This window comes from Glandiceps talaboti, chromosome 18 (assembly GCF_964340395.1).
Source record: "Glandiceps talaboti chromosome 18, keGlaTala1.1, whole genome shotgun sequence".
Classification (NCBI taxonomy): Eukaryota; Metazoa; Hemichordata; class Enteropneusta; family Spengelidae; genus Glandiceps; species Glandiceps talaboti.
In genome coordinates, this window is record NC_135566.1 from 22,003,413 (window position 1) to 22,023,910 (window position 20,498).

The 20,498-nt window shown below is 39.2% G+C and overlaps 1 protein-coding gene across 1 annotated transcript in view; it reads left to right on the plus strand.

Annotated features, from left to right (window-relative positions):
- Positions 1–20,498, plus strand: part of LOC144449831 (phosphatidylinositol 4-kinase alpha-like) — a 197,398-nt gene that overhangs the window by 105,637 nt on the left and 71,263 nt on the right. The window contains exons 18-23 of the mRNA XM_078140404.1: positions 4,819–4,943; positions 9,423–9,588; positions 11,356–11,565; positions 11,735–11,827; positions 16,369–16,525; positions 17,074–17,201. Coding sequence (XP_077996530.1) covers positions 4,819–4,943; positions 9,423–9,588; positions 11,356–11,565; positions 11,735–11,827; positions 16,369–16,525; positions 17,074–17,201 — 879 coding nt within the window. The remainder of the gene's footprint in view (positions 1–4,818; positions 4,944–9,422; positions 9,589–11,355; positions 11,566–11,734; positions 11,828–16,368; positions 16,526–17,073; positions 17,202–20,498) is intronic.

The following is a 20,498-nucleotide window of genomic DNA, read 5'->3' on the forward strand; positions in this document are numbered from 1 at the left end:
TAATACACAATCAGAGACTACATACTCACCTAATACACAATCAGAGGCTACGTACTCACCTAATACACAATCAGAGGCTACGTACTCACCTAATACACAATCAGAGGCTATGTACTCACCTAATGTACAATCAGAGGCTACATACTCACCTAATGTACAATCAGAGGCTACGTACTCACCTAATACACAATCAGAGGCTACGTACTCACCTAATACACAATCAGAGACTACGTACTCACCTAATACACAATCAGAGGCTACGTACTCACCTAATACACAATCAGAGGCTACGTACTCACCTAATACACAATCAGAGACTACGTACTCACCTAATACACAATCAGAGGCTACGTACTCACCTAATACACAATCAGAGGCTACGTACTCACCTAATGTACAATCAGAGGCTACATACTCACCTAATGTACAATCAGAGGCTACGTACTCACCTAATACACAATCAGAGGCTACGTACTCACCTAATGTACAATCAGAGGCTACGTACTCACCTAATACACAATCAGAGGCTACGTACTCACCAAATACACAATCAGAGACTACATACTCACCTAATACACAATCAGAGGCTACGTACTCACCTAATGTACAATCAGAGGCTATGTACTCACCTAATGTACAATCAGAGGCTACGTACTCACCTAATACACAATCAGAGGCTACGTACTCACCTAATACACAATCAGAGGCTATGTACTCACCTAATGTACAATCAGAGGCTACGTACTCACCTAATACACAATCAGAGACTACATACTCACCTAATACACAATCAGAGGCTACGTACTCACCTAATACACAATCAGAGGCTACGTACTCACCTAATACACAATCAGAGGCTATGTACTCACCTAATGTACAATCAGAGGCTACATACTCACCTAATGTACAATCAGAGGCTACGTACTCACCTAATACACAATCAGAGGCTACGTACTCACCTAATACACAATCAGAGACTACGTACTCACCTAATACACAATCAGAGGCTACGTACTCACCTAATACACAATCAGAGGCTACGTACTCACCTAATACACAATCAGAGACTACGTACTCACCTAATACACAATCAGAGGCTACGTACTCACCTAATACACAATCAGAGGCTACGTACTCACCTAATACACAATCAGAGACTACGTACTCACCTAATACACAATCAGAGACTACGTACTCACCTAATACACAATCAGAGGCTACGTACTCACCTAATACACAATCAGAGGCTACGTACTCACCTAATACACAATCAGAGACTACGTACTCACCTAATACACAATCAGAGGCTACGTACTCACCTAATACACAATCAGAGGCTATGTACTCACCTAATGTACAATCAGAGGCTACATACTCACCTAATGTACAATCAGAGGCTACGTACTCACCTAATACACAATCAGAGGCTACGTACTCACCTAATACACAATCAGAGACTACGTACTCACCTAATACACAATCAGAGGCTACGTACTCACCTAATACACAATCAGAGGCTACGTACTCACCTAATACACAATCAGAGACTACGTACTCACCTAATACACAATCAGAGGCTACGTACTCACCTAATGTACAATCAGAGGCTACGTACTCACCTAATACACAATCAGAGGCTACGTACTCACCTAATGTACAATCAGAGGCTACATACTCACCTAATACACAATCAGAGGCTACATACTCACCTAATACACAATCAGAGACTACGTACTCACCTAATGTACAATCAGAGGCTACGTACTCACCTAGTACAAAATCAGAGGCTACGTACTCACCTAATATACAATCAGAGGCTACGTACTCACCTAGTACAAAATCAGAGGCTACGTACTCACCTAATGTACAATCAGAGGCTACGTACTCACCTAATGTACAATCAGAGACTATGTACTCACCTAATGTACAATCAGAGGCTACGTACTCACCTAGTACAAAATCAGAGGCTACATACTCACCTAATGTACAATCAGAGGCTACATACTCACCTAATGTACAATCAGAGGCTACATACTCACCTAATTCATAATCAGAGACTATGTACTCACCTAATACACAATCAGAGGCTACGTACTCACCTAATATACAATCAGAGGCTGCGTACTCACCTAATGCACAATCAGAGACTACATACTCACCTAATACACAATCAGAGACTACGTACTCACCTAATACACAATCAGAGGCTACGTACTCACCTAATACACAATCAGAGGCTACATACTCACCTAATGTACAATCAGAGGCTACGTACTCACCTAATACACAATCAGAGGCTACGTACTCACCTAATGTACAATCAGAGGCTACGTACTCACCTAATGTACAATCAGAGGCTACGTACTCACCTAATGTACAATCAGAGGCTACATACTCACCTAATACACAATCAGATACTATGTACTCACCTAATACACAATCAGAGGCTACGTACTCACCTAATGTACAATCAGAGGCTACGTACTCACCTAATGTACAATCAGAGGCTACGTACTCACCTAATACACAATCAAAGGCTACGTACTCACCTAATATACAATCAGAGGCTACGTACTCACCTAGTACAAAATCAGAGGCTACGTACTCACCTAATACACAATCAGAGGCTATGTACTCACCTAATGTACAATCAGAGGCTACGTACTCACCTAATACACAATCAGAGACTACGTACTCACCTAATACACAATCAGAGGCTACGTACTCACCTAATACACAATCAGAGGCTACATACTCACCTAATGTACAATCAGAGGCTACATACTCACCTAATGTACAATCAGAGGCTACGTACTCACCTAATACACAATCAGAGGCTACGTACTCACCTAATACACAATCAGAGGCTACGTACTCACCTAATACACAATCAGAGGCTACATACTCACCTAATACACAATCAGAGACTACGTACTCACCTAATACACAATCAGAGGCTACGTACTCACCTAATACACAATCAGAGGCTACGTACTCACCTAATGCACAATCAGAGACTACATACTCACCTAATACACAATCAGAGGCTACGTACTCACCTAATACACAATCAGAGGCTACGTACTCACCTAATACACAATCAGAGGCTACGTACTCACCTAATACACAATCAGAGGCTACGTACTCACCTAATACACAATCAGAGACTACGTACTCACCTAATACACAATCAGAGGCTACGTACTCACCTAATACACAATCAGAGGCTACGTACTCACCTAATGTACAATCAGAGGCTACGTACTCACCTAATACACAATCAGAGGCTACGTACTCACCTAATACACAATCAGAGGCTACGTACTCACCTAATACACAATCAGAGGCTACGTACTCACCTAATACACAATCAGAGGCTACGTACTCACCTAATACACAATCAGAGGCTACGTACTCACCTAATACACAATCAGAGGCTACGTACTCACCTAATACACAATCAGAGGCTACGTACTCACCTAATACACAATCAGAGGCTACGTACTCACCTAATACACAATCAGTGTCGCCTACCTGCTGTAGCAACTCATAGTGACAAGGCCCCTCAGGACACTTTTATTTTCTAAGACAGAATGAAGGAAAGTATTGGGAGTAATAATTAAAATATTATTCCCCAATATTTCTTCATTCAGCCAAGGAAAATACAACTAACCTAATGGTTTTCTCACTACTTGTCTAGCAACTCATAGTGACAAAACCCTTAGGTTACAAGTATTTTCTGGCATTTCAGAATTTAGTTCCACTCATTCTCAACTGGTAGAATCATGTACTCAGAATGGAGGTTCACTACTATAGCACTACTGAATCTAAGAAGTTCAGTTGTGCTATAGGCATGGCAAAGCGTCTGTGTGTGTGAGTGTGTGTGTGTGTGTGTGTGTGTGTGTGTGTGTGTGTGTGTGTGTGTGTGTGCGTGCGTGCGTGCGTGCGTGCGTGCGTGCGTGCGTGTGTGTGTAATGTTCTCAGGGGTGTTTAGATATAGAATTGTTCATAACATGATGATCCCATCAGTGATATGCAAATTAGGTCTGAAAATGTGTCTGTTTGGTCAAAAAGTATATTATTCCAAAATTACTTTTAACAGATTGAGCTGAAATTTGATGGGGATGCATCTGGGGATGCATAGATGAAGGTGGCAATATGCAAATGATGTCTAAAAGTATCAATTTTGGTCAAAAACATATATCTCGAAAAAGACCTGGGGAATGGAGCTGTAACTTGACGGGGATGTTTGTGGAGTTGTTATTCTGCAGTTATTGTTCAAAATATATTGACAAAACTGGCCCTCGCTACCATGACCACGCCCTTAGCAACAGTGAAATGATGATGCATATTACAAAGATAACAACAGGGATGGGTAGCTAAATGAATAAAGATTTTAACAAATGTATGTAAATATGCCTAGCAACAAGACCACAAGTGCATAATGAGGGACGAAACAAACCCACTGGGACAGGAAATCAATGTCAGGAGAATTGATAGGAGTGGTAGATTTAGACAGCTAGCTTCTCATACTACCCGTTATCATGATTCATTTATACCTCAAGCCATCACACTCCTTAACAAAACTTTTAATAGAAACTAATGTATCGGTCTGTATTGTTAAATAAATGTATTTATATTTCTTTTAATCGCTTCACATATTGTTTTAGATTATGGTATTCATAACAACACTGTATGTACATTTTACTGTTTTTAATAATCTTTTGTAGCAGATAACCCAATTACCCTAAAAGGGACTCAATAAAGTTTTATCTTATCTTATCTTATCTTATATGGTTAATGTTTTTGTCTTTTCAGCCAAGGACTGCCATTCGGGAAACGGAACTAGAAACTCATGCTATCTTCCTACTAGTCAAATTTAACCACACATTGAAGAGAATCAGAAGGGTTGCTGATAAATATCTGTCAGGATTGGTTGACAAGTAAGATAATTAATGAGTAACATTGTTGTAATATTGTTAATTTTACATAGACTGGAATGTAATTACAGTGGTTACTGTCTGTCCATGTGTAGCCATATCTCTAGCTGACATACATGTACAATAGCTGATTTCTATTAAACCTGACATATGACATAACAGCTAGATGAATGTCATACTAGATGCATGTCTTTCTCAATAGCACTACCTGGAGGGGCTATTACATTGGGTTCTGTCCATCAGTCTGTGTGTTCACCTTCATGTCACCAAGTGTCTACCCTCACAATATCAATGATGTGCTTTTTAATAACACCATGACCTTTGACCTTTACAAACATTTTCAAGGTGAAAGGGCTAAAATTTTTCTTTCTATGTTAACTCAAGAACTTGAATACAAAGACTCCATGTATTCCTTGCTATGTAATATGTAAACATACTAGATGAGCCAATCTAGAGAAGTATTCCTTGCTATGTAATATGTAAACATACTAGATGAGCCAATCTAGAGAAGTATTCCTTGCTATGTAATATGTAAACATACTAGATGAGCCAATCTAGAGAAGTATTCCTTGCTATGTAATATGTAAACATACTAGATGAGCCAATCTAGAGAAGTGTTCGTTGCTATGTAATATGGCCACATACTAGATGAGCCAATCTAGAGAAGTATTCCTTGCTATGTATATATGTACACATACTAGATGAGCCAATCTAGAGAAGTATTCCTTGCTATGTAATATGTTCACATACTAGATGTCATAGTATTTCACTGTTATCAATGAGAAGTACTACTGTAACAATGTCTTTTCCAAGGTTATATTAGATTCACCAGACTTTGCAAAATAATACTAAAAAACATTTATTTATATTTATATTTGGGTTGAAAATATGGGGCACTGTATTTGTTAGTCCCCGCGGACGAAGTCCGGAACGGGGACTTATGGATTGGGTTCCGTCTGTCCGTCCGTCCGTCCGTCCGTCCGTGCATCCGTCCGTCCGTCCGTCCGTCCGCAGCTGTTTCTTGGAGATGCCTGGACCAATTTTTTTCAAACTTGGTACAGGGGCAACATACTATGGCATACATATGCACGTCAATTTGTTTTATGATACGATCCAATATGGCCGCCTAGCAACCATTTTGTTTGCGAATTTTCCCTGTCTAGAGCCCTAACTCAGACATGCTTTAACAGATCTCATTCAAAGTTGGTATTAGGACAGTGTTATATGACATACATGTTCATATTCATTGTTGTCATGATACGATCCAATATGGCCGCCTAGCAGCCATTTTGTTTGTGAATTTTCATGTCCAAAGCCATAACTCAGACATGCTTGAACAGATCTCATTCAAAGTTGGTATTAGGACAGTATTATATGACATACATGTTCATATTCATTGTTGTCATGATACGATCCAATATGGCCGCCTAGCAGCCATTTTGTTTGTGAATTTTCATGTCCAAAGCCATAACTCAGACATGCTTGAACAGATCTCATTCAAAGTTGGTATTAGGACAGTGTTTTATGACATACATGTGCATATCCATTTTCATTGTGATACGATCCAATATGGCCGCCTAGCAGCCATTTTGTTTGCGAAGTTTCCCTGTCCAAAGCCATAACTCAGACATACTTGAACAGATCTCATTCAAAGTTGATATTAGGACAGTGTTCTATGACATGCATGTGCATATTCATTGTTGTTGTGATACGATCCAATATGGCCGTCTAGCAGCCATTTTGTTTGCGAATTTTCCATGTCCAAAGCCATAACTCAGACATGCTTGAACAGATCTCATTCAAAGTTGGTATTAGGATAGTGTTCTATGACATACATGTGCATATTTATTGTTGTTGTGATACGATCCAATATGGCCACCAAGCAGCCATTTTGTTTGTGAATTTTCCATGTCCAAAGCCATAACTCAGACATGCTTGAACAGATCTCATTCAAAGTTGGTATTAGGACAATGTTCTATGACATACATGTGCATATCCATTTTTGTTGTGATACAATCCGATATGCCTGCCTGGCAGCGATTTTGTAGGTGCAGTTTTCATGTCCATGATGACTGACTGTATGTTTGGAGGTGGAGAATTTGTGATGACTCACTGGCAAGTAATCACCAAAATATAAACATTCCCTATATCTGGGTTTTTCACATGCAAATGCCGCATATTTGAATAATCCTGAATGACACACAATCTAAGCAGCTGTTTGCAGGGGAATTTGTCTCATGTGGAAAGGTTTTTTCATTCTATGAAACAAACAGACTGATTTTCAACTAATTTGTGTATCAAGTTACCATCCTACGACATTCACAAACAATTTGTACATAATACATGACCTGTGTGTTTCTAGGAGCACAGAAAAAATGTTGAAAACAAGACCTGAAGCTAGTGCTCTGTACAGCAGTTTGAATTTCCTGCATTTGCATAGATTAGCCATAATCCTCTTTATGTAGGGCAGTTTTGTCTTTATATTAATGGGAATGCATCTAGGGATGTATAGATGAAGAAATATTAAGCAGTGTTCTCCCTGGGATTGAAGCCAAGCATGACAGCTAATTTGCATAATAATTTACATATCAGCATAATAATTTACATGTGATTTGCATATCTCCAACATTCAAACATTTAAAAAATGTATCCAAATATCCCTAGCAACCATGACCACACCCATGGCAACAGCCAAACTGTCATGTATTTCACAAAGAGAACAAGAAGGATTAATAAACAATGGAATAACCATTAAAAAAATATATGTAAATTTGCCTAGCAACAAGACCATGCCCAAAGTAACAGCCAAATGATCACATATATTGCAAAATTAACAACCGGGATTAATATAAAATTGAATAAACATTTTAAAAATGTATGTAAATTTGCCTAGCAACATGACCACGCCCATAGCAACAGCCAAATAATCACGTATATTGCAAAGATAACAGGAATTGGAAGACAAATGAATAAACATTCAAAAAATGTATGCAAATTTGCCTGGCAACAAGACCACGCCCATAGCAACAGCCAAATAATCATGTACATTGCAAAGATAAAAGGAATTGGAAGATAAATGAATAAACATTCAAAAAATATATGCAAATGTGCCTAGCAACAAGACCCTGCCCATAGTAACAGCCAAATGATCACATATTTAAGATAATATCAGAAATTCATACACCAGTGAACAAAAACATTCAAAAATGTATGCAAATATATCTAGCAATATGACTACACCCAATGCAACAGCCAAATGGTTTGCGTATATCGCAAAGATAGCAACATGGTTGGATAGGCAACTGAATAGTCATTCAGCAAATGAACACCTATTGTTAGCATGGACTAGCATATGGATGAATATTTTTTAAAATTTTACAGTTGTGCTACAATGCCATTGGCAGTATTTTTTTGATATTGAACTTTAAATCTCAAACTACTGGGGATGAATTTGATAATGATTCTAAAGAGGGTTAGTTGACAAATTGTGGGTGTGTCATACTTGTTGCCCAAGCAACATAACCACACCCTTAGCAACAGTCAAATGATAGGGTTTATTGTAAATATAACAACAGGGATGGGTAGGCAATTGAATAAACATAAAAAAGAAATATGCAAATGTCCTTAGTAACAAGGTCATGCCCATAGCAACAGGTAAACAATGACTTATAATGCCAATATAACACCAGTGAAGCGAAGACAAATGAATAAACATTCCAAAAATATACATATGCAGATATGCGTAGCAATATGACCATGCCCATAGCAAAAGTTAAATGATTGCATATATTGTAGATATAACACAATGGATGGTATTAGGCCTAGGAAAAATCTTCAAAAAATGTAAGGAAATCTGCCGAGCAACAAGAACACAAAATCAAATAGAAAATAGAAGTTTACTCTCAACAGTTGTGCTACTATTAATTTGTACAAATGAAATGTATACACAGTGACAATGTGGTTAAAGACTTCTTTGTACAAATGAAATGTGTACAAAGTGACAATGTGGTTAAAGATTTCTTTGTACAAATGAAATGTATGCAAAGTGACAATGTGGTTAAAGACTTCTTTGTACAAATGAAATGTGTACAAAGTGACAATGTGGTTAAAGACTTCTTTGTACAAATGAAATGTATACAAAGTGACAATGTGGTTAAAGACTTCTTTGTACAAATGAAATGTGTACAAAGTGACAATGTGGTTAAAGACTTCTTTGTACAAATGAAATGTATACAAAGTGACAATGTGGTTAAAGACTTCTTTGTACAAATGAAATGTGTACAAAGTGACAATGTGGTTAAAGACTTCTTTGTACAAATGAAATGTATACAAAGTGACAATGTGGTTAAACATCATATGAAGAAATGTTTGCATGTATATATTAATTTGAAAGAGTCGTTGTGTATTTAAATCTTATAGTTGTAATATCCTACAATGTACATGTTGTAGAACTCACTCTATTTTGACTGTTTTATAACACAGGTTTCCTCATTTACTCTGGAATGGCAAGGTACTTTCTGCAATGTTAGATATTTTACAATTACTCTCCAAATCATTGGAGGATGAACCAACCCAGGAAGCTACTGTAGTTCGTGTACCAAACTCTAAATTTACACTGACTGTCATGGATACAATGGAAGCTAGAGAAGTAAGGGATAAAATACTTTGTCTCACTCTGAGTACAGTGTCACACTATCTCTCTCTAACCCTGATACACAATATCTCACTTTGAGTACACACGATCTCAGCCTAAATTAAGTACACACAATCTCACTCCCAGTACACATTATCTCACTTTGAGTACACAATATCTCACTCTGAGTACACATTATCTCACTCCCAGTACACATTATCTCACTCCCAGTACACATTATCTCACTCCCAGTACACATTATCTCACTCCCAGTACACATTATCTCACTCCCAGTACACATTATCTCAGCCTGAGTACACACTATCTCACTCCCAGTACACATTATCTCACTCCCAGTACACAATATCTCACTCTGAGTACACAATATCTCACTCCCAGTACACATTATCTCACTCCCAGTACACATTATCTCAGCCTGAGTACACACTATCTCACTCCCAGTACACATTATCTCACTCCCAGTACACATTATCTCAGCCTGAGTACACATTATCTCACTCCCAGTAAACATTATCTCACTCCCAGTACACATTATCTCACTCCCAGTACACATTATCTCACTCCCAGTACACATTATCTCAGCCTGAGTACACACTATCTCACTCTGAGTACACATTATCTCACTCTGAGTACACATTATCTCACTCTGAGTACACATTATCTCACTCCCAGTACACACTATCTCAGCCTGAGTACACACTATCTCACTCCCAGTACACATTATCTCACTCCCAGTACACATTATCTCACTCTGAGTACACATTATCTCACTCCGAGTACACATTATCTCAGCCTGAGTACACATTATCTCACTCCCAGTACACATTATCTCACTCCCAGTACACATTATCTCACTCCCAGTACACATTATCTCAGCCTGAGTACACATTATCTCACTCTGAGTACACATTATCTCACTCCCAGTACACATTATCTCACTCCCAGTACACATTATCTCACTCCCAGTACACATTATCTCAGCCTGAGTACATGCACTATCTCACTCTGAGTACACATTATCTCACTCCGAGTACACATTATCTCACTCCCAGTACACATTATCTCACTCCGAGTACACATTATCTCAGCCTGAGTACACATTATCTCACTCTGAGTACACATTATCTCACTCTGAGTACACATTATCTCACTCCCAGTACACATTATCTCACTCCCAGTACACATTATCTCACTCTGAGTACACATTATCTCACTCCGAGTACACATTATCTCAGCCTGAGTACACATTATCTCACTCTGAGTACACATTATCTCACTCCCAGTACACATTATCTCAGCCTGAGTACACACTATCTCACTCTGAGTACACATTATCTCACTCTTAGTACACATTATCTCACTTTGAGTACACATTATCTCTCACTGAGTACACATTGTCTCACTCTGAGTACACACTATATCACTCCGAGTACACACTCACTTGAGTGAGTGAATGACTGTCTGAATGATTGACTGACTGACTGACTGACTGAATGAATGAATGAATGACTAACTGATTGACTGATAGATTGCTTGACTGACTGACTGGATGATTGACTGACTGACTGACTGGATGACTAACTGATTGAATGACTAACTGAATGACTGACTGACTGACTGACTGACTGACTGACTGACTGACTGACTGACTGACTGTCTGTCTGTCTGTCTGTCTGACTGAGCAAGTGAGTGACTGAGTTGTTAATTGATTAATTGGCGGATATATCGTTCAATTGACTAATTGGTTTATTGATTTCACAGAACATAGTTCGTGACTTTGCTGCTCGATGTGGTGGTATCTTACAAGAGGCAGTGAAGTGGTCGCCTGCTGCAACCAGGTCCCATTTACAACAGTATCTAATAGAATTAGAAAATTACAGTGATAGACATTATCAACACAGTGGTTTAGCACTGGCTACAGAAAGCGCCTTACAGTTCGCTGGTTATAACAAAACATCAGCAGCACTTGGGGTGAGTAGATCATTCCACATATGGCCTGATAAATAGGGATGGAAATCTTGTGGAGTCTTCAAAGCCAGTTGTTATTGGCCACTTTAATCAAATGAGGTCAGATCACAGTCAGTTCTTTTCAAAAGCTGATTGTACAAGTCATATCAAGTTTGTATCTGTCACTTTACAGGGATCAGCCTTGGACAAAAGACCAGGCTGTGTAAAAAATGATTCATCAAGTTTTGTCTCTGTCATGAGTCTCAGAAGCAGATATGCTGGAGAGGTAAGTTCCTTTCAATATTCAGATCAATTCAAATTACAGTTGTCTATACACATGTCAGGAATACAATCTTGTAAGCATGTATCCATAATACAAAGTTTTTAACATGGAAATGAGAATCAAAGGGAACATGTTTCAGATTTTCTTGTGATATGTGTAAATCTGTAATAAGTGAAAAAAAGACAGATTGTGTCAACATGTATATGTTTATGGGGGGGGGGGGGGCATTGCATCTACATGTATATGTTTATGGGGGGGGCATTGTGTCAACATGTATATGTTTATGGGGGGGGGCATTGCATCTACATGTATATGTTTATGGGGGGGGGGGGCATTGTGTCAATATGTATATGTTTATGGGGGGGGGGGGCATTGCATCTACATGTACATGTTTATGGGAGGGGCATTGTGTCAACATGTATATGTTTATGGAGGGGCATTGCATCTACATGTACATGTTTATGGGGGAGCATTGTGTCAATATGTATATGTTTATGGGGGGGGCATTGTGTGAACATATATATGTTTATGGGGGGGGGCATTGCATCTACATGTATATGTTTATGGGGTGGGGCATTGTGTCAATATGTATATGTTTATGGGGGGAGCATTGTGTGAACATGTATATGTTTATGGGGTGGGGCATTGTGTCAATATGTATATGTTTATGGGGTGGGGCATTGTGTCAACATGTATATGTTTATGGGGGGTGGCATTGCATCTACATGTATATGTTTATGGGAGGGGGGCATTGTGTCAATATGTATATGTTTATGGGGGGACATTGTGTCAATATGCATATGTTTATGGGAGGGGCATTGTGTCAACATGTATATGTTTATGGGGGGGGGGGGGGGGCATTGCATCTACATGTATATGTTTATGGGGGGGGGCATTGTGTCAATATGTATATGTTTATGGGGGGACATTGTGTCAATATGTATATGTTTGGGGGGGGGCATTGTGTCAACATGTGAATGTTTATGGGGAGCATTGCATCTACATGTATATGTTTATGGGGTGGGGCATTGTGTCAACATGTATATGTTTATGGGGGGAGCATTGTGTGAACATGTATATGTTTATGGGGTGGGGCATTGTGTGAACATGTATATGTTTATGGGGGCATTGTGTCAACATGTATATGTTTATGGGGGGCATTGCATCTACATGTATATGTTTATGGGGGGCATTGCATCTACATGTATATGTTTATGGGGGGGCATTGTGTGAACATGTATATGTTTATGGGGGGCATTGCATCTACATGTTTATGTTTATGGGGGAGCATTGTGTCAACATGTGTATGTTTATGGGGGGCATTGCATCTACATGTATATGTTTATGGGGGGGGGGCATTGTTTTGAACATGTATATGTTTATGGGGGACATTGCATCTACATGTATATGTTTATGGGGGGGGCATTGTGTCAACATGTATATGTTTGTGGGGTGGGGCATTGTGTCAATATGTATATGTTTATGGGGGGGGGGGGCATTGTGTGAACATATATATGTTTATGGGGAGCATTGCATCTACATGTATATGTTTATGTGGTGGGGCATTGTGTCAATATGTATATGTTTATGGGGGGAGCATTGTGTGAACATGTATATGTTTGGGGTGGGGCATTGTGTGAACATGTACCGGTATATGTTTATGGGGGGCATTGCATCTACATGTATATGTTTATGGGGGGGCATTGCATCTACATGTATATGTTTATGTGGTGGGGCATTGTGTCAATATGTATATGTTTATGGGGGGAGCATTGTGTGAACATGTATATGTTTATGGGGTGGGGCATTGCATCTACATGTATATGTTTATGGGGGGCATTGCATCTACATGTATATGTTTATGGGGGGCATTGCATCTACATGTATATGTTTATGTGGTGGGGCATTATGTCAATATGTATATGTTTATGGGGTGGGGCATTGTGTGAACATGTATATGTTTATGGGGTGGGGCATTGCATCTACATGTATATGTTTATGGGGGGGCATTGTGTCAATATGTATTATGTTTATGGGGTGGGGCATTGTGTCAATATGTATATGTTTATGGGGTGGGGCATTGTGTGAACATGTATATGTTTATGGGGGCATTGCATCTACATGTATATGTTTATGGGGGAGCATTGTGTCAACATGTGTATGTTTATGGGGGGCATTGCATCTACATGTATATGTTTATGGGGGGGGCATTGTTTTGAACATGTATATGTTTATGGGGGACATTGCATCTACATGTATATGTTTATGGGTGGGGCATTGTGTCAACATGTATATGTTTATGGGGTGGGGCATTGTGTCAATATGTATATGTTTATGGGGGGTGGCATTGCATCTACATGTATATGTTTATGGGGTGGGGCATTGTGTCAATATGTATATGTTTATGGGGGAGCATTGTGTCAACATGTGAATGTTTATGGGGGACATTGCATCTACATGTATATGTTTATGGGTGGGGCATTGTGTGAACATGTATATGTTTATGGGGGGACATTGTGTCAACATGTGAATGTTTATGGGGGCATTGTGTCAACATGTATATGTTTATGGGGGGCATTGTGTGAACATGTATATGTTTATGGGGGGGGGGGCATTGCATCTACATGTATATGTTTATGGGGGGGTGGCATTGTGTCAACATGTATATGTTTATGGGGGCATTGCATCTACATGTATATGTTTATGGGGTGGGGCATTGTGTGAACATGTATATGTTTATGGGGGGACATTGTGTCAACATGTATATGTTTATGGGGGCATTGTGTCAACATGTATATGTTTATGGGGGGCATTGTGTGAACATGTATATGTTTATGGGGGGGGGGCATTGCATCTACATGTATATGTTTATGGGGGGGGTGGCATTGTGTCAACATGTATATGTTTATGGGGGCATTGCATCTACATGTATATGTTTATGGGGTGGGGCATTGTGTCAATATGTATATGTTTATGGGGGGGGGGGCATTGTGTGAACATATATATGTTTATGGGGGGGCATTGCATCTACATGTATATGTTTATGGGGGGGGCAATGCATCTACACGTATATGTTTATGGGGGGGGAGCATTGTGTGAACATGTACATGTTTATGGGGGGGGGGAGCATTGTGTGAACATGTATATGTTTATGGGGTGGGGCATTGTGTCAATATGTATATGTTTATGGGAGGGGGGCATTGTGTCAATATGTATATGTTTATGGGGGGACATTGTGTCAATATGCATATGTTTATGGGAGGGTCATTGTGTCAACATGTATATGTTTATGGGGGGCATTGCATCTACATGTTTATGTTTATGGGGGGACATTGTGTCAATATGTATATGTTTATGGGGGGGGGGGCATTGTGTCAATATGTATATATTTATGGGGGGACATTGTGTCAATATGTATATTTTTATGGGGGAGAATTGTGTCAATATGTATATGTTTGGGGGGGGGGCATTGTGTCAACATGTATATGTTTATGGGGTGGGGCATTGTGTCAATATGTATATGTTTATGGGGGAGCATTGTGTGAACATGTATATGTTTATGGGGGGGCATTGCATCTACATGTATATGTTTATGGGGTGGGGCATTGTGTCAATATGTATATGTTTATGGGGGGGGGCATTGTGTGAACATATATATGTTTATGGGGGGGCATTGCATCTACATGTATATGTTTATGGGGTGGGGCATTATGTCAATATGTATGTGTTTATGGGGGGGCATTGTGTGAACATGTATATGTTTATGGGGGGGCATTGCATCTACATGTATATGTTTATGGGGGGCATTGCATCTACATGTATATGTTTATGGGGGGAGCATTGTGTCAACATGTATATGTTTATGGGGGAGCATTGTGTGAACATGTATATGTTTATGGGGGGCATTGCATCTACATGTTTATGTTTATGGGGGAGCATTGTGTGAACATGTATATGTTTATGGGGGGCATTGCATCTACATGTTTATGTTTATGGGGGAGCATTGTGTGAACATGTATATGTTTATGGGGGGCATTGCATCTACATGTATATGTTTATGGGGTGGGGCATTGTGTCAACATGTATATGTTTATGGGGGGCATTGCATCTACATGTATATGTTTATGGGGGGGGGGGGCATTGTGTCAACATGTATATGTTTATGGGGGGGCATTGCATCTACATGTATATGTTTATGGGGTGGGGCATTGTGTGAACATATATATGTTTATGGGGTGGGGCATTGTGTCAATATGTATATGTTTATGGGGTGGGGCATTGTGTGAACATGTATATGTTTATGGGGGGCATTGCATCTACATGTATATGTTTATAGGGTGGGGCATTGCATCTACATGTATATGTTTATGGGGTATTGCATCTACAAGTATATGTTTATAGGGGCATTGTGTCAACATGTATATGTTTATGGGGTGGGGCATTGCATCTACATGTATATGTTTATGGAGTAAGATACTTCTAGACAGTTTGTACTATTTTAATTCGGTAACATTACTAACAAATTCAAATGGTTTATAATTCAGGTTGCCGGGATGAAAGCTATCTATGCAGATTCTGATTTAGGTGTGAGTTTACCTAATATCTTGACCCAACAACTGGAGAAAGCTTGTGAGGTGGAATCTGAAGACAATTTTACACACGCTTTATTCAGAGTGTGTGCTCTACTGATTTCAAGTCAAGGTACGTGACACACATACACACACTCAAACACACACATAGACAGACACAGACAGACACACACTCACACACACACATACTCTCACACACATACTCACACACTTGCTCACTCACATACACAAACACTCATTCACACACATACACACACAAACTCTCTCCCTCTCCCCCCTCCCCTCTCTCCCTCTCTCTCTCTCTCTCTCTCTCTCTCTCTCTCTCTCTCTCTCTCTCTCTCTCTCTCTCTCTCTCTCTCTCTCTCTCTCTCTCTCTCTCTCTCTCCTCTCTCTCTCCCTCCCCCCCCTCTCTCTCTCTCTCTCTCTCTCTCTCTCTCTCTCTCTCTCTCTCTCTCTCTCTCTCTCTCTCTCTCTCTCTCTCTCTCTCTCTCTCTCTCTCTCTCTCTCTCTCTCTCTCTCTCTCTCTCTCTCTCTCTCTCTCTCTCTCTCTCTCTCTCTCGTACACAATATAAAGAAAATAATGATAAATATAAAATTATGCTCAATAGTGTATATTAGACATTGTTATCACATTGTCTTTCTCTTTTATTGAATCTTCAGGTTTGAATCGTAAATTACTTCACAGCTTATGTTGGGCCCCCATCAAAGTATTTACAGAGGCAACCATGGAAACAGCAGTTGCATGTTGGAAGTGGTTACTGGCAGCAAGACCTGACTTAGAACTCCAGGTAACATATATTAAAAATGGTTACTAAGAGCTAGGCCTGACTTAGAATTGTAGGTAACATATGTTAAAAGTGGTTACTGTCAGCTATGCCTGACTTAGAACGCTTGGTAATATATGTTAAAAGTGGTTACTGTCAGCTAGGCCTGACTTAGAACGCTTGGTAACATATGTTAAAAGTGGTTACTGTCAGCTAGGCCTGACTTAGAACGCTTGGTAACATATGTTAAAAGTGGTTACTGGCAGCTAGGCCTGACTTAGAACGCTTGGTAATATATGTTAAAAGTGGTTACTGTCAGCTAGGCCTGACTTAGAACGCTTGGTAATATATGTTAAAAGTGGTTACTGTCAGCTAGGCCTGACTTAGAACGCTTGGTAATATATGTTAAAAGTGGTTACTGTCAGCTAGGCCTGACTTAGAACGCTTGGTAATATATGTTAAAAGTGGTTACTGTCAGCTAGGCCTGACTTAGAACGCTTGGTAATATATGTTAAAAGTGGTTACTGTCAGCTAGGCCTGACTTAGAACGCTTGGTAATATATGTTAAAAGTGGTTACTGTCAGCTAGGCCTGACTTAGAACGCTTGGTAATATATGTTAAAAGTGGTTACTGGCAGCTAGGCCTGACTTAGAACGCTTGGTAATATATTTTAAAAGTGGTTACTGTCAGCTATGCCTGACTTAGAACGCTTGGTAACATATGTTAAAAGTGGTTACTGGCAGCTAGGCCTGACTTAGAACGCTTGGTAATATATGTTAAAAGTGGTTACTGTCAGCTAGGCCTGACTTAGAACGCTTGGTAATATATGTTAAAAGTGGTTACTGTCAGCTAGGCCTGACTTAGAACGCTTGGTAATATATGTTAAAAGTGGTTACTGGCAGCTAGGCCTGACTTAGAACGCTTGGTAATATATGTTAAAAGTGGTTACTGTCAGCTATGCCTGACTTAGAACGCTTGGTAACATATGTTAAAAGTGGTTACTGGCAGCTAGGCCTGACTTAGAACGCTTGGTAATATATGTTAAAAGTGGTTACTGTCAGCTAGGCCTGACTTAGAACGCTTGGTAATATATGTTAAAAGTGGTTACTGTCAGCTAGGCCTGACTTAGAACGCTTGGTAATATATGTTAAAAGTGGTTACTGGCAGCTAGGCCTGACTTAGAACGCTTGGTAATATATGTTAAAAGTGGTTACTGGCAGCTAGGCCTGACTAAGAATTGTAGGTAACATATGTTAAAAGTGGTTACTGTCAGCTATGCCTGACTTAGAACGCTTGGTAACATATGTTAAAAGTGGTTACTGGCAGCTAGGCCTGACTTAGAACGCTTGGTAATATATGTTAAAAGTGGTTACTGTCAGCTAGGCCTGACTTAGAACGCTTGGTAATATATGTTAAAAGTGGTTACTGTCAGCTATGCCTGACTTAGAACGCTTGGTAACATATGTTAAAAGTGGTTACTGTCAGCTATGCCTGACTTAGAACGCTTGGTAACATATGTTAAAAGTGGTTACTGGCAGTAGGGTAGGCCTGACTTAGAATTCCAGATACGATCACGGGGCAGTGAGAATGTAATTGATTGATCGATCGATTGATTTATTAATTGTTTTATTATTTGGTTGAATGATTGATCGATTGAATGATAAATTTTTGTGATGCAAATAACTTATTTTGTGTGTGATATTGATCAATTCACTCATTAACCCATAGACTTTCCATGCAAATGACCTCCTAGGCCAAGGACTTTTTAGGTTGCACACAGTTGTACACAGTTTTGATAGTGATCATTTAACACCAAAACAGGTGGGATATGGTCTCATCTACAAGTATATCAATAATTATGAAATATTGAATTTTAATGTACATGAATGTATGGTCAGTAACTTTACCAAGAAATTGGGGAAAATTGGTATTTAACACATGTTTTTGGTCAAAAAAGCATGTGAAATTTAGTTTTTTTTTTTATAAATACAAGCCTTGGGTTACAATTGGAAATTAGCTGTAAAAATAAATGGACAAATTGAATGGGTGTTGAGTAAAATATTTATCATAAAACAGCAAGTACTGTCTGTCAAGTTTACAATAAATACAAACAAATTTGCATATTTCATATATACAAATACTGCATACCGCTACATACACGTCCACAGATAGCAGCATAACGATATGTCTCATGGACGGTTATATCTAACACTTCATCTGTTAACAAAAAACTGACGAAAGACAACGATGTTGAATCTGCCGTAATGTTTTCATGTAAACCAACCTTGGAGTAATCAAACGACATTGGCATCTGTGGTTTGTCATCGGCAGGATTGCGGGACCAGCCATTGACGACGTCAGTCCAAAAGTCAAAGTCATCGGGAGGGTTTTCGATATGTTCTAGTAGGACACAATTTACTTCCTCAAACCCGTAAAATGCTTCATCATCATCGCTATCACTGTCTAGAAAGTATCGCGAAAAACTCTCTGTCTTCCGGGTGTACTTCGTTCAATATATTAGCATAATGTCGAAGGTCAACATCCATATTCATAGCAGCTGTCATATTAAGCATTGCTAAGTAGGCGCTATTTGCATTCGGAGGCAAACAGTGAAAGAAATCGAACATGTGACTGTTTCCCACCTGAATAATTTAATATTTAATAAGATAACATCGTGTACATCATTACTTATGGGCATAAGGGCAGGACAGCGATAACCCATTACATCATCACTTTATTTACAGCATATGCAAATTACTCTATTGTCGTTGATATCAACGGCGTGGCCTAAAATACGGAAGTGCTACGTCGTGGATAACAACGATGTAGCATCACAAGGGTTAAGTTTTGTGGTGCTATAAAAACCTTTTTTTTCTCTTTCCCTGTCTTTTTATCTCTCATTCAACTGTATGTAATTCTCTCTTTATTGACTAAATAAAGACGCCTTGTCCTTTCTTCTCCTCTTATCTAAATTAAAACACCCCTAATCTTTTAATTGACAAGAGATCACTTACATTATCACACTGGACAAACAGTTGATCATGCATAAACTAGTATTCTCTTCCTTACTAGTTTATGGATGATCAACTGTTTGCCCAGTGTGATAATTTCCCACAAGATAGGAGATAAAGCAAATTTTCGCAGTAACAGTAATATTTCGCAGTAATAAAGAAAAGAGAGAATTATATACAGCCTCAGACTTTTAGTGGTCTGAGATACTGCTGAGAGCAAAGTAACCAGGGAAAGAAATAAAATAGTTTTAAAACTCACTGAGTGAATTGATCAATATCACACACAATAAGTTATGTTGCACCACAAAAT